Genomic DNA, 13,740 nt, shown 5'->3' on the forward strand with positions numbered 1-13,740 from the left:
CAAATAGCCCTAAGAATTAGGAAAAAATGTATGCTGCATGTAAGTTTATTTTAAATTTCTTCCCATTTTATTCAACTCTCCAACAAGTATTTATTGTATATCCATTATGGTTAGGGCCATCAAAGTTGTCTTGGTGGGCACAGTAATAGGGAAAGAATCTTTGGGAAAGGTGACACATTTTCTGGGACCTGAAGCAAGAAGAGGGAAGTGGGAGGGAAGAATTATCTATAGACAGGAAGGAAACATTCCATCCGAAGGGCCTGAGATGAGGGGATATAGAAATTGGGAGAAGGTACAAAAGTATGGTTGGAAGGAAGTCTGAAAAGGAAAGGTCACAAGTGGGAAGAAAATCTGGAGTATAGAAAGACAGCAATGTCTAACATTGGAGAGAGGGCTTTAAGATATCCACTGGATTTGATGACAAGGAAGTTATTGGGGTCTAGGGAAGAATGGCAGTAGTTGAATTAACTGGAGAGAATGGAAAGAATGATGGAGAAGAAAGTGGGCATGGCAAATGTGGAGAAGACAAATAAGGACATAAGGAGAAAGGGAATGAGAAGTTTCTTATAGATAATAAGTCTATAATGTATAAATACAATAGGAAAAAGCCAACATAGAGGGAGCATTTGTAGGTAAGACTCTCATAGAGCTTTGATGCAAACACTAAGGAGACAGGTAGGTGTGGGACCTAGGACACAGGAGAGGTTTGGAACACCTAGATATTTTTTTTTTGGAAATGGTGGGATGTGGCCCAGGCTGAGCACCTGCAGTGCCCTGGGGGAGACACGGATTCTAAGCTAAAGATACAGAGCAGGACATAGAGGCTACCAGTGAGGAGGCAGGCATTGCAGCAACAGCAGCAGCAGCAGGAAGAAGAAGGAACCCAAAAGGTCCCCTGGTCCTTCCACATACCAGTGACCACACAGGCACAGACAGGAGTCCCGGACCAGAGAGTTCCCTGGACAGGGCATGGGAAAGCCAAAGAGATCACACAGGGCACTTGCTGAAGCTGGCCCATTTACATTTTCTTTTAGGATTTTGTAGAATTCTTTGAGTATTACTTTTTTTTTTTAAAGTATTTTGTTGATTTCAGAGAGGAAGGGGGAGAGAGAGAGAAACATCAATGATGAGAGAATCATCATTCAGCTACCTCCTGCACAACCAACACTGGGGACCAAGCCTACAACCAGGGCACATGCCCTGACTGGGAATTAAACAGTGTCCACCTGGGTCGTAGGTCAATGCTCAACCACTGAGTCATGCTGGCTGGGTGACTATTACTTTTTAAAAGCTTATCTATAATTTTATTTTTATTTACTATATATTATATATAAAATGTGCCCAGTTTTCCCATTAAATAAGGCCACACATTTTAAAATTATTTATATTTTAATAATAAAGTATATAATATAGGAGGAAATGTAAATGCATACAAACTAAATAGATTATTTATGTATATTAGTTAAATTGAATGGCATTTAGTTGATCAACAAATACCATACTAAACCTGAAATTCTTCTTCTTAGTCTGATAGTCTCTTGTAGAATTATTTCCTAAAATTGTATTTAAGATATAAGGGAATATACACAATTATATATCCATTCTTGTCGTTCATTCAGAGGCATTACGTGTTGACAAACCTGCATATAAAAATAGAAAGCTTTTACTTTCCTTTTACATATTTTTATTTTGCACTAATTTTTCAATAGAACATTTCAGGCTCTATGTAAAAAATATCCTTGTGCTTATAACATTCTATGATATTTATCCTTAGCAGGGACCTGCAGTCTATGATCTAATGTCTAATAGGATAAGACAGCCTAAATTCTACTTTAATAGAATTGGTGTTTGTGAAGGTAGATAAAGAGGGATGGTGGAAAGAGGAGTAAATACCCTTTCTTTATTACCTACATTTTATAAAATCCTCACTGCCTCTATGCAAATATAAAAGATCTCCTTTCTTTATCCTGTTCTAGAATGTTCTAGGATTTCACAGAGAGTGTAAAGAAAGAAAGGGTGGGAATAGAAAGCTTTTCCCTGTCTCCCTTCTTTAGACTTAGTTTCAGCATCTACTGATCTGTCCCTGCCTTTGAACTTCTGGCTAAGTCAGAAACCCAGAGTTCTGCTACCACTGGAACCACAGCTGTTCCTGACTTGACTTAGCTGGTTACCTAAAACTCAGAAGCATTTTCTCTTTCAGGTAATCTTGGAAAATCTAAATAATATACATAAAAATATTGTGGATTAACAAAATTCCTATTACTATTAATACTACTTTGTATTTGTATATGATGTTCAAAAGTGCTTTCATGTACATCATTTTATCTTTACATTAACTTTGTGAAGTACCTGGAGCTGGTGATATATTAATTTTACACTTAAATAGACTGGAACAAAAAGGATAAGTGATTAGAACCAAGTCTCCTATCTCCCAGTACTGGATGATACTAATACAAATACCAGACTTAAAATAATTCTCCACTTTATTTTATATATACATTTATTCATAGCATTACAGCAAAAAAATTTTCCCAATTGACAGAACAGAAAGGTTTAATTAGAAAATGATGCATTACCATTGTAGATTTGGGTGCCACTTCTACTGCAAATATGTTGAGTCCTCTGTTGTTTATGCAGTTTTTACTTAGCTCATTGTTGATGTGAATAATCACTTTATTATCTGACTATAAAAAAAGATTTGATAAGTTGTTAGCTCTGTCTTTAATAAAGCAGATAAATAAAATGGTAATTATAAGGCATTTTGTAAGTCTTGTGATAGAGGTATTCATAGGGTTCCATAGAAAGACAGAAGACATTATAGAAATACAGAAACATTAGCTGTGACTGGGGCATCAAGGAAGACCTTATGGAAGAATGATACTTGAGATAATAGATGATGGCCTCTAGGATGGATAGGGAGCAAGAAACAGCAGAAGGGAGCTGAGAAGTGAGAGCAATGCAAGTCCAAGTATTCCCCTGCTACAGAACTGCAATCACTCCCTAATGGCTAAGGAGGGGTAGTGTAACATCAGACAACCCAGATTCATTTCTCAGTCCCTCGGCTATTTACCTGTGTGGCCTTTTGCAAATTAACAACCTTGTGCTTTAGTTTCCTTGTGTGTAAAATGGGGATAGTATTTACCCCATTGAGTTGTTGTGAAAAGTAACTGTGTTAATTTATGTTAAGTGCCTTATACACTGTAAACTCAACACTATTATGACTTCATTTTAGTGAAGGAAGTTTAATTTTCCTTGAGGGAAAAGGATATAGAGGGCTGAGAAATGATAAGTTATAGCAGAGCAGAGGAAGTGGGGTAAGGTAGTGACTCCCTTCTACTCTTGTAATCCCAATAAAACATAGAGGGCAGAAAGGAAAATGTGATGGATTTTTAGAATCACCTTCCAAGGCTTTATGATCCATTTGAAAATTGCAATTTACTACCTGGGGACCCTAGCTTATTTCATCAAATCCAAATTCATTTACCGCTTTTTCAAGGTAACATATAAAGTAGGGTTACTGTTATTTATATGGACAATAATACAATAATCCTATATAATAAAGAGGTAATATGCAAATTGATCCTCATGCCTTGCACAAGATGGCTGCCCCCATGTGGTCAAAGATGGCTGCCACAAGATTGCCGGTAGGGGAGGGCAGTTGGGGGCAACTAGGCCTGCAGGGGAGGGAGGGCAGTTGGGGGGGACCAGGTCTGCAGGGGAGGGCAATTAGGGGTGAACAGGCTAGCAGGGGAGGGTAGTTAGGGGCAACAAGGCTAGCAGGGAAGGGCAGTTAGAAGCAACCAGGTTGGCAGGAGAGGGCAGTTGGGGTGAACGGGCTGGCAGGGGTGGGAAGTTGGGGGCAACTGGGCCAACAGAGGAGGGCAGTTGGGGGTGAATGGGCTGCCAGGGGAGTGGTTAGAGGGTGGTCAGGCTGTCAGGCAGGCGAGCTGTTGGGAGCCAGCAGTCCCAGACTGTGAGAGGGATGTCCTACTGCCAGTTTAGGCTTGATCCCACAGCAGGCAGAAGGTCATCCTCCGAGGGGTCCCAGATTGGACAGTGTGCAGAATCCAGAAATAATGAGGATAGTATAAGGAGCAGCTGGGAAAACTTTGAGCATACCAACATTCACATCATGGGGGTAATAAAAGGGCGAGAGAGAGAGAGAGAGAGAGAGAGAGAGAGAGAGAGAGAGAGAGAGAGAGAGAGAGAGAGAGAAAGGAATTGAAAACCTATGTGAAAAAATAATGACAAAAAATATCCCTTACCTGATAAAAAAAAATAAACATATAAGTCCAAGAAACACAGAGAATCTCAAAGAAGAACTCAAAGAGGCCAACACAAATACACATAAATTAAAAATGCAAAAAGTTAAAAGACAAAGAGAGAATCTTAAAAGCAGCAAGCAAAAGGCAGTTAGTTATCCACAAGAGAGCTCCTATAAGACTGTCAGCTGATTTCTCATCACAAACATTGCAGGCCCAAAGGGATTGGTAAGAAATATTCAGAGATGAAAAGCAAGGACCTACAACCATAATTACCCTACCCTGCACTTTCCAGGAGGCCCCAGAACCACCTCCACAAGTGACATACTCAAGAGGAAAATTCAGCTAAAGCTACCCAGCAAAGCTATCATTCAGAATGGGAGGACAGATAAAGAGCTTCCCAGATAAGAAAAAGCTAAAGGAGTTCAGCATCACTAAACCAGTATTACAAGAAATGTTAAAATGTTTTCTTTAAGACTGGAGCAGTGGTTGGGTGAACAGATGAAAAAGGTGAAGATACTTAGAGAATAGTCATGGAGGTGTAAAGTACAGCATAGGAAATATAGTCAATAATATTGCAAAAACTATATATGGTATCAGATGGGTACCAGATTTATCAGGGTGAAATCTTAGTAAGTGATATGATGACTAGTTATTGGGTTGTACACCTGGAATTAATGTAGTACTGCATGTCAACTGTAATTGAAAAATAAAAAATTACTTAAAGTAAAAAACATATATTTAATAACAAAATGCTCAAAATTATTTAAAGTTAAAAATATTAATAACAAAATTTTGAGTATATATCTAAAATGTACATGTATTTTAATTTAAATACACATTCTATTATTCTAATCTATTATTGATATTATAAAACATATATAACATACATAAAATGTCAATTGAAAAGGTTGACATCAAGATGAATTAAAAAGGAAACTGCTTCTGCTTTGTCCTTGCATCCATAATACAGGTAATACTTCCAAACCAAATACACTGGTTATGTATAATATAGATTAGGGGTGTCGAACTCAATCAGAGAAGGGGCCAAAATCTAAAATCCAGCCTAAATCGCGGGCCGAATGGTTTACTGAACAGTCATAAACTGTCATTGTGATGGAAACGCAGCGGAGTGCAGTGATGACAGCGCGGTGCGGGCCACATTGCAAGGCCTGGCGGGACGGATTTGGCCCGCGGGCCTTGTGTTTGACACATGTGATATAGATCATCCAACTTCAAGAAGCTTGCTGAATATATTTTCCAACTTTTTGTAGTTGGTGCTGTTAGTGGAGCTGACTGAATGTACAAAGTCATTTACTCTGGTTTTTTTACAGAAACAAGGTCACTGTCTCCATTACTTTGCTAAAATAACATTTTTGCTGTGATAGATGGGCAAACTGCCATGCTTAATTTTCCTCTTAAAATTCAGACAGATCCTCTGATCTCTGTCAGTCAGTTTTCTCATTTTGTAGTCTGTGTGATGGCTTAATAAAAAAAAAAAGCTTTTATTTAAATACTAGAGACCTGGTACACGAAATGCATGCGTGAATAGGGTTCCTAGGCCTGGCAGGCAATCAGGGCCAATTGGGGTTTTCTAGCTGCTGGCCACGGCCTCCCTTCATTCTGTGCTGCCTCCTGGTAAACACTGCAGTCATGAGAACCATTTCATAACTGATACCTTGTTTTAGTCTCTGGTCAAACTCCCGTGGGGACAATTTGCATATTAGGTTTTTATATATACTGAGTGGCAGATTATTATGATCTCTGAAAGCATAATAATCTGGTCACTTAGTGTGTGAGTGTGTGTGTGTGTGTATGAGGCCTGTTAGATGAATTCATGCATGGGTGGAGTCTGGCCAGCCTGGCCAGAGGGAGGAGACATGGGCAGTTGGCTGGCTTGCCTGCTGGTCAAACTCCTGGTCGAGGAGACAATTTGCATATTAGCCTTTTATTACATAGGATAGACAATGAGTAGCCAGATTATTATTCATTCAGAGATCATAATAATCTGGCCAATCAGTTTATATAGATAGGAAATTCTTCTTAGATTTCTAACTCAAACTAAGCATGATAATCTATAATAATAAAAGGCTAATATGCAAATGGCCATCATGCCCTCATGCATAACAATCTATCAGCAGGAGGTTGCATCCCCACCTGGCACTGGCTGGGGACATGACTGATGCTGACGCTGCATTTTCCTTAGTAAGTGATATGGGACTCCTGGCGGGACTTGACAGGGGACCTGAGGCTGTACACCCTGGGTCTGGGTCTCACCCAATGGGGTGGGGCCAGCTGGGACTCAGTCTAGGGCGATTTTGAGGCACATGTGGGTGGGTGGGGACTTGACTCTGGGTCCTGCAGCATGCCCCAGACTCTGATAGGAGAGAGATTTTCATATACATTTTACTAATTTTCTTTCATCTCTGACACTTCTATTATAGAGAAAGGGCAAAAAGCAATATTAACATATTTCCTCTAATTAATTCCTTTTTAATGTTTATGAATTTTGTGTATCAGGCCACTAGTTTATAAATAAAAGCCTACCATGCAAACTGTCCCTGCGGGAGTTCAACCCGGAGACCAGGAGTTCGATTGCTTGCTATGACGTGCGCTGACCACCAGGGGGAGGTGCAGAATGAAGGAAAGCCCCAGTCAGCCGCCAGAAGGCCCCGATTGGCCTTGATTGCAAGTCAGGCCTAGGGACCCTACCCATGCACGAATTATGTGCACCGGGCCTCTACTTATAAATATTATTAATGTAATGGGACATTTAATTACTGTGCAAAAATAGAGTAAGAAAGAAGATGGAAAATATTAGTAAACATTGCAGTCATGAGAACCATTTCATAACAGATACCTTGTTTTCAATAATAGAAGTTATCCAGGTGTCATGCTTATGAGTATATACAATAATATTTTCATAACCATCCATTACTTTGGCATTGCCTTTGTTAAGAACAGATTTGCAAATGGCCTTCTCAAGTTGCCCACTGCATGGCTCCATATGGACAGCTTTCATTCTTGGCTTGCATTTGTCTGCATAGATATCGATGACAAATGGGCATGCCTGATATAAAAGAAAAAAACAAACCTTATTTTAGCCTTCTGACAGAATTTAAATAAATTTATTATTAATTCTAGAGGCTCGGTGCATGAAATTCATGCAGGAAGGGGTCCCTCAGCCCAGCCTGCACCCTCTCCAATCTGGGACCTCTCAGGTATTGGGCCTAAACCAGCAGTTGAACATCCCTTCTAACCACTCTGCTTGCCTGCCTGATCATTCCTAACTGCCTCTAACCACTCTGCCTGCCTGCCTGATCACTCCTAACTGCTAGTAGGCATACTAGCCTGGTGCCCCTAACTGCTCCCCTGCTGACCTGATCACCCCAAACTACTCCTCTGCCAGCCTAATTGCCCCAAACTGCTCCCCCACTGGCCTGATCACCCATAACTATTTGCTTCCCTAACAGCCTGATTACCCCTAACTGCTCTCCCCTGTTGGCCTGATCGTCCCTAACCACCACTGCCTCAGCCCCCGCCACCATAGCTTTGTCCTGAAGGACATCAGATGTCCAGAAGATATCTGGTCGATCTGGTCTAATTAGCATATTATCCTTTTATTAATATAGATGTTTACCATATGATTTAAGAAGATACACTACACTTCCCAGCTTGTCCTTCTGATGCACTTTTAGAAGAAAATTTTAGTACTATAAATTTAGTGATAAAAGAGCATAAAATTCTGATTTTGGGTTAGCATATTAATGGATAATATTCACAGAAAAGAAAACTATAACTTCTAGCAAATCAGTAACTCTTCCTTAAACAATTCAACCACTCTTCCATTTTTTTTTTTAAAGCTAACTCGTGTCATATTACTAATTTAATACCCTTTTCTAACTTTAAGGGCATAGAAATAACTCATCAAAGGGCTCTAAAAGAGATATGTTTACAAATGAAACCTAATGGGTGGATAAAGAGTACTGAAAAGAACTAAATGTATAAAAACAAACAAACAGTTCAAAGTTAGTGTAAAAGCACCTTTAAAATCCGAGGCCTAAAAATGTTTTGTGCTTTTGGAAATGGATTTTTCTAAGGTCTACCTTTCGGTCTTTACCATAGTCCACAAGTTGCCTTTGCCTCTCCATCCAACCCAGTCTTCTGCCTCCTTATATTCCGGCTACTCCAATTTTTCAGGCTTTATAACAACTGAAGTTCATTTCTATGTGCCAGCCTTAATACAGGGTGGGACAAAGTAGGTTTACAGTTGTGAGCACATGAAGCAAGAATTTATCCTTGTATTATTATTTATTAACTAGAGGCCCAGTGCACAAAATTCATGCATGGGGGGTGTCCCTCAGCCCGGCATGACCCTCTCCAATCTGGGACCTCTCAGGGGGGTGTCCAACTGCTGGTTGATCTTGCCCCTAACTGCTTGTTGCCTTGCGCCGACCTGATCACTCCTAACTCTCTCCCCTGCCAGCCTGATCACTCCTAACCACCTCTGCCTCGGCCCTGCCACTGTGGCTTTGTCTGAAAGGACATCAGATGTCCAGCAGATGTCTTGTTGACCTGGTCTAATTAGCATATTACAATTACATTAGGATAGATTATTGTATTATTTTCCATATGAACAACTGTAAACCTACTTTTGCTCCCTCTCTTCCCTATATGTAATGTTCTCTCTGCTTGGAAGATTCTTTTCATTTTTTACATGGTTACCTCTGCTCCTCCTTCAGGTTAAAGTTTAAGAGTTATCTCTGCAGAGAGAACTGTTCTTATATCCCAATCTCCTTCATTCCCCTCCTGTTCTCAACTTTGACTTCTAGCTTATTTTTTTTTCAAAACACTTTTGAAGTGATTTTTTTTGTATTTAATTAATTATTCTCCGTGAGGACAGAAATTTTGACTATTATATTCATCATTGTATTCTCAGTGCCTGTTTATTAGAGGTTCATCACATACAGGCCTCCAAAAAATAATTACTGAATAAGTAAGTAGATTTATACATACTAATGGTCATCTTTTTAATGGGACTAGTAATAATTAATGTCGTTTTTAAACATTCGTTTAAAATCTTGCTTGGCGTGGACTTGTATTGACATAACCTTCAAACATGTGGTATCTACAGAACGTGTGAAGTGCAATTAACAAGTTTTGCTTGAAAAAGTTTGTGTTTGGTTTGGTTTTTGTTGCAAAACTAGGGCTAAGAAGATGGCGGATGAAGAGCATATTCGGCACTGCATGCTTTCCGAGTTCCAATTAGGAAGAAAAGCAAGTGAGGCTGCAAAAAACATCTGTAGTGCTCTTGCTCAAGATGCAGTTAGCGCCAGAAAATGCCAGCGTTGGTTTGAGAAATTTTGCGAGGGAAATTTTTCGTTAGATGACAAGAGTGGTCGAGGCCGTGTGTCCAATTTTGATCAAGAAGCTCTTCAAGCTCTTTTGGTGCAAAATCCTCAAATTACCCAACAAGAGCTTGCGACAACTTTAAATTGTTCACAAAAAACAATTTCCAATCAATTGCGTGCACTTGGCAAAGTCCAAAAGTTTGGAAAATGGGTTCCTCATGAGTTGACCAACAACAACCGTACTCAAAGAGTCACAATTTGCAGTTCGCTCCTCTCTCGTCAAAACCGTTTGCCGTTTTTAGAGCAAATTGTTACTGGAGATGAACGATGGGTGCTGTATGTTAATTTGAAAAGGCGGCCTCAATGGTTGGACAAAAATGAGGCTCCACAGCCCACGCCAAAACCTGACTTGCATGCGAAAAAAGTGATGTTGTGTGTTTGGTGGAATTTTAAAGGAATTCTTCATTATGAACTTTTACCATCTACCCAAACCATTACAAGTGCAGTGTATAGTGCCCAATTGGAAAGGTTAGCCCAAGCTTTAAGAGAAAAAGAACCCGCGCTGATTAATCGGAAGGGCGTAATTCTTCACCACGATAACGCATGACCGCATACTGCAAGAATCACTGCTGAAACACTGCGCCAGTTGGAATGGGAAGTTCTCCCTCAACCTGCATATTCTCCTGATATTGCCCCTTCCGATTACCATTTGTTTCATTCTTTGCAAAACTTTCTTCTTGGAAAAAAATTTAATAATGAAGAATGCCTCAAAAATGCATTAACCGATTTTTCGAATCAAAATCACAAGAATTTTACAACAGAGGGATTAAAATGCTTCCTGAGCGTTGGGCACAAGTAGTAGAAAACAACGGCAACTATATTGTTGATTAAATTTTGTTGTATTGTTTAAATAAATTCAATTTTAAAAAGTATTAGAAAACGACATTAATTATTACTAGACCTAATATTTGGAAAACAAAAGATAAAAGCCTGAAGTTAGTTGAACATTGATACAGTTTTTACTACAATTTAAAAAATATGTCTTCATGATTCCAACCTTTACTAGTAATATATTTATTGGGGTCTCATCATCCTTTGAATTTCCACTGTATATATTTTTTTTACCTTTTGAATTTCCAATGATGTGAATATATTATATAGTAAATAAATGAATAAACTTTAAATTTAAAAAGTTTTTTTATCTTGAAAATCCTTTTTGCCTATGATTTCAAAGGTCAATGCCACCAGTAAATGTTATAAAATGTTTTAAATTACTCTTAACTAATTTCTCTACTAAGTGAAAGAATGTACATAGATTAGATTCTGATTTTGTACGATGGTTAAAATGTGGGGTTCAGTGAATGTTAGGTTAAAGTAGGATATAAAAGTGACTGTAGTCAAAACCGGTTTGGCTCAGTGGATAGAGTGTCAGCCTGCGGATTAAAAGGTCCCAGGTTCGATTCCAGTCAAGGGCATGTACATTGGTTGCGGGCACATCCCCAGTAGGGGGTGTGCAAGAGGCAGCTGATTGAAGTTTCCCTCTCATCGATGTTTCTAATTTTCTATCCCTCTCTCTTCCTCTTTGTAAAAAATCAATTATATATATATATATATATATATATATATATATATATATATATTTAAGTGACTGTAAATATTTGCCTCCTATCTATAATAATAAAAGCACAATATGCTAATTAGACTGGACGTCCTTCCAGATGACCTTCTAGACAAGCCAGGGCTGCAAGGGAAGCCCAGGTCCCGGTTACCTGCTGGCAGCAGGAGGGAAGCCCGGCTCCCATGTGCCAGAGGGAAGCCAGGGTCCTGGATGCCAGAGGAAAGCCAGTGCTGGCAGCTGGGGAAAGGAAGGCCTATTCTTGCATGAATTTCATGCATCGGGCCTCTAGTTATTAATAACAACAAAAAAGTATAGAAAACTTTTCAAAAAACAGGTTTTTAAGGGATTTTGAATAATATCAAAACTAAGAATTAAACCAAAGTCTCAATACACTCAAAACTCAAAATTTGTTGGTGCTAATGTTACCCTAAGATGATTTATATATAGAAAGAACATAAACTACTTTTAATTTTAAGAATATAAACCAAACTAGTTATCTAATTTGTGACCTGAAACTCTTAAATTTTTTAATTTTAAACCTAACACAAAAATATAGAATTTAAGAAATGGAACTTAGCCCTAGCTGGTTTGGCTCAGTAGATAGAACATCACCCTGCAAAGTGAAGGGTTCCAGGTTTGATTCCGGCCAATGGCATATGCCCAGATTGCAGGCTAGATTCCTACTAAGGCGTGTGCAGGAGGCAGTCTATCAGTGATTCTCTCTCATCATTGATGTTTCTATCTCTTTCTCCCTCTCTCTTCCTCTCTGACATCAATAAAAATACATATTAATAAAAAAAAAAGTAGTGCCTAATTTTTATTATTCCTTTGGATTATTACAAGTCTTATTCAACTTCTGCAACCTATCATGTTAATGAATAATAATGATAGCTAACGCATTCACAATGCTTTAGATAAGTAAAGCACTGCCACAAGAAGCATTCTTTTGTCAAAAAATCAGAATTCCAGTTTTCATATAGACACATTCCCCTTATTCTGTTGGGACAAAGAATTTCCCCATAGAAATGAGACTTTAGCAACTCAAATAGCCATCACCAATTAAGAAATATCATTTTTTAGATTACAATTTTTTTCTGCATATCATATGTTCAAACTCCTTTGTTCCTGAATGTTTGTAGTAACTAACAAAATAGCTCACAATAAGAATTTTCATAAACTAGCAAAAATGTGCTGTTGCACCCAGGATTCATTCATATGCTAAAGTTTAAAAATTTCAGTGCCCAATTTAAAAGTCATGTATTGGGAAAATGTTCATGGGGTAAAATATTATATACATTAAACCCACAATAAAAATTTTAGATTGCTTTACCTCTGTTAATTCCAGAGCTTTATTGTAGCCCATTGAAAGGAGAGTTACCCAGAGGTCACGAGGATCTCCTTCACGATCATTAGCTTCCATTAGATTCAGATCCATAAAGCCCTGTCTTGTTAGTTCATTCTTCTTTGTATCAAAATTCTCTGTCAAAACAACCAAAAGTTCCTCCTTATGTAATATAAATTTCATATATTTAATAAAAAGTCTATCCTTTGTTATTCATAAATGTTTATTTTAAAGGAGACCTTATGAATCCGTGAGCCATGTGAAAGTGGAATGACTCAAAACATGCCAGATAACTCAGCTGGTGAGCGTTGTCCCAATATGTCAAGGTTGTGGGTTCGATCTCTGATCAGGACACGTACAAGAATCAACTAATGAAAGCATAAATAAGCGGAACAATGAATTGATGTTTCTCTTTCTCTCCCTTACTCTAGAAAGGAAAGGAGAAAGGAAGAAAGGAAGGAAGGGAGAGAGGGAGGGAGGGAGGGAAGGAAGGAGAGAGGAAGAAGACAACTGTTTAAAAAAAACAAACATGCTTGAGTCTAATTTCCCACAACTCAGCATAATAACCATCACAATGCATGCTTTAGTTTTTAAACAAAATCTGAAGTTATAAATAATGCAAATATATTCTAAAATTAAAGGAAATTATAATATTGGGTAAATTCTAACATGCCTACTTATGTAGAGCAGATACTATTATATATTTCAAAAAATTAAAATGCTTCATTTATATATTTGCCACTTAAACAAGCAGAACTTGGATGGATTTGATGTAATAACCCCCAAACTACTGGTGTCTCAAAAAGGGAGATGAGGATGTGCCATATTTAAGGAGCCTACTCTATGTCTAATTACTCTTATTTTAACCAAATTGTCCTCTTAATAAACTGTTAGATAATAGGAAACACTTTGGAGTTCATGAATGTCCCAGACAAATATATGTCCATTTAAATATTATTTGCAAGCAAAACTAAATCCACCCAGAAGTATCTAAATATGTGTAATTCCTGAATTTATCTATAACATAGATAATAAACAGCTACTCATTATGGATTACTAGAGGCCTAGTGCATGAAATTTGTGCACTAGGGGGTGTCCCTCAGCCCAGCCTGTACCCTCTCCAATCTAGGACCCCATGAAGGATGTCTGACTTCCAGTTTAGGCCCG

General features: G+C 38.4%; 1 protein-coding gene across 3 annotated transcripts in view; it reads right to left on the reverse strand.

Moving 5' to 3' along the window:
- Positions 1-1,370: 1,370 nt before the first annotated feature.
- Positions 1,371-13,740, reverse strand: part of EFCAB7 (EF-hand calcium binding domain 7) — a 48,404-nt gene continuing 36,034 nt past the window's right edge. For all 3 annotated transcript variants that reach the window (XM_036446201.2, XM_045584507.1, XM_036446200.2), the window contains 4 exons: positions 12,562-12,710; positions 7,123-7,332; positions 2,577-2,684; positions 1,371-1,640 (listed from right to left, as the gene is read on the reverse strand). In XM_036446201.2, the coding sequence (XP_036302094.1) occupies positions 1,566-1,640; positions 2,577-2,684; positions 7,123-7,332; positions 12,562-12,710 (542 nt within the window). In that variant the 3' untranslated portion in view covers positions 1,371-1,565. The remainder of the gene's footprint in view (positions 1,641-2,576; positions 2,685-7,122; positions 7,333-12,561; positions 12,711-13,740) is intronic.

Source organism: Pipistrellus kuhlii, unplaced genomic scaffold (assembly GCF_014108245.1).
Source record: "Pipistrellus kuhlii isolate mPipKuh1 unplaced genomic scaffold, mPipKuh1.p scaffold_m20_p_2, whole genome shotgun sequence".
NCBI classification, from domain to species: domain Eukaryota; kingdom Metazoa; phylum Chordata; class Mammalia; order Chiroptera; family Vespertilionidae; genus Pipistrellus; species Pipistrellus kuhlii.